This window comes from Pteropus alecto, unplaced genomic scaffold (assembly GCF_000325575.1).
Source record: "Pteropus alecto unplaced genomic scaffold, ASM32557v1 scaffold214, whole genome shotgun sequence".
Taxonomy (NCBI): Eukaryota; Metazoa; Chordata; class Mammalia; order Chiroptera; family Pteropodidae; genus Pteropus; species Pteropus alecto.
The window spans coordinates 1,169,280-1,171,177 of record NW_006435787.1 but is presented as its reverse complement, the minus strand read 5'-3'; the positions used below and the strand labels follow the sequence as shown (position 1 = coordinate 1,171,177).

The 1,898-nt window shown below is 55.2% G+C and overlaps 1 protein-coding gene across 1 annotated transcript in view; it reads right to left on the bottom strand.

The window, feature by feature from the left end:
* Positions 1-1,898, bottom strand: part of ABCA13 (ATP binding cassette subfamily A member 13) — a 147,718-nt gene that overhangs the window by 47,602 nt on the left and 98,218 nt on the right. Inside the window, exon 41 of the mRNA XM_025046516.1 lies at positions 411-497. Coding sequence (XP_024902284.1) covers positions 411-497 — 87 coding nt within the window. The remainder of the gene's footprint in view (positions 1-410; positions 498-1,898) is intronic.

The following is a 1,898-nucleotide window of genomic DNA, read 5'->3' as shown; positions in this document are numbered from 1 at the left end:
AAAAAAATATTCAACGTAGTTCACTCCCAAACTGATGCTACTGACTTTTAAGTCCCTTCAGTTTAAAAAAAATTACAGTTAATGTGTTCACACGTGTAAGTTTTCCTAAAAAGTAAACAGCGGTTAATACATATTTTGTATTTAATTTGTTACTTGACTTTTTAGCTTTGAGTTTTATTAAAGAAATTGAACGCTATCGATTATTCGTTAACTTTTCTGCAATAATATGGACCACATGTTTACCACGCACGGAGAGGGGCGAGCATGTAATTCATCTCAGGGTGTTCTGGATCCAGCCCCCACGACCCTGTTCCTCGCTAACCTACGCCAGGGCTGATGTCCACGGCCCTCCCGGTCCGTGGGGCTCCAGGCCGGGGGCCACCCCCTCGCAAAGGGCGTCTGGTACTCACAGGTCTGGGTGACGGTCGGCACAGAGCACGTCCTGGTCTGCAAACTTCCGCAGGAGAACGCGGGCAAGCCCTGTGTCCTCGCTCTCGCTGTGGGTCACAGACAGAGGGAGTCAGGTGGGCGTGGCTGGGGCTCGCCAGGCCCAGGTCACAGGTCACAGGTCGCACTGGACCACAGGGAGCCCGGGCAGGTGGGGCGGGCCCACGGTGCCCACAGCTCAGGTACGGCTAGCCGTCCGCGGTTTACGGTAAAGCCAAACCAGCGATGAGATCCGGAAGAATCTAAAAAGCGCAGTTTTGCCACCAGATAGGCAAGTTTATACGCTCGCCTTCGGTGGATTATTTTTCTCATCTTTCCACGTAATGTTATAACGTGACCATCTCTGGCATTTCCGCATGCTTTTTAAAAATGAAATTTAAAGGCCATATAACATTACACGATGTCGATACGTTAAAATAGACACGGACACTCTCCGGATGCGGGAGGTCCGGTCTGGTTCGCACGTTCGTTAACGGACCCTCGTTTCTCCACGTGAACAAGAGCGAGCGCCCTTTCTCGGGAGGAGACCCCGCAGAGACCCTCCTCGGCTTTGGGAACACAGCGAATTCCATCCAGTACGCATTTTACCGGCGCGAGTCTCAGGCGTCAGCTGCCAGTTCCCGCAGCTTAGGGAGGAGCAAGGCCACCCACAGCGAGTCTCCTGACCGAAGCCACCCGCCCCCGCCTCGACTTCCAGTTTGCGGGCAGTGCGGGAACGCACTCTGTGTTAACACACAGCGATCGTGAGAAAAATCTCGACTTGAGAAAATGTAGAGCAAAAGATTTTCGAGCCTCTCCAAACTGCAGTAATTGGGAGTAGGGCTCATCTCAATTCACTAAAATTCTGAATGGTACTATTTATGAAAGAACGTAGATTTACTATTTCTAGATCTCGCGTCATATTAGTTACAAAACGCTTTTGGGTCGACGTCCTCAAAAACGCTTATCCCCAAAACGACGTGCTGTTAGCAGGGTGCGCTGCTTCCGTGGAGACGGCAACCGCGAACCTTTCGGGAAGAAGCACGCGACACTAACGAACGGACAGAAACGACTTCCTGACAGAGCCCGCGCCCGCTCGCTGAGGAGGAGCCAGGCGCCTCGGTGGGACCGGCCGCCCCGTTCTCCTGGTTGACGCCTTTGGTCACGGACGGTGAGAACCCGACGCGCAGGCGGCTTTCGGAACCGCGATCAGCTCCACACCCGGGAAGCCTGAGTCGTCGGCCCCCTGTGCCCGCGACCGAAGGCAGCGCTGAGGGCCCGGGCTGCTGGCGTCCTTACACGGAGGGGGTTTACGAAGGGATTCGGGGTCCTCGGCCCCCAGCGGTCTCCAGCATACCAACCTGACGTTTGTGTGGCCTTGAAATGGTGGTTAAACCCCTCTGCACACTCCGGGCCGTGGCGCCCCCATCCCCGGCCCACGCGCCCCTATCCCCGGCCCACGGCCCCCATCC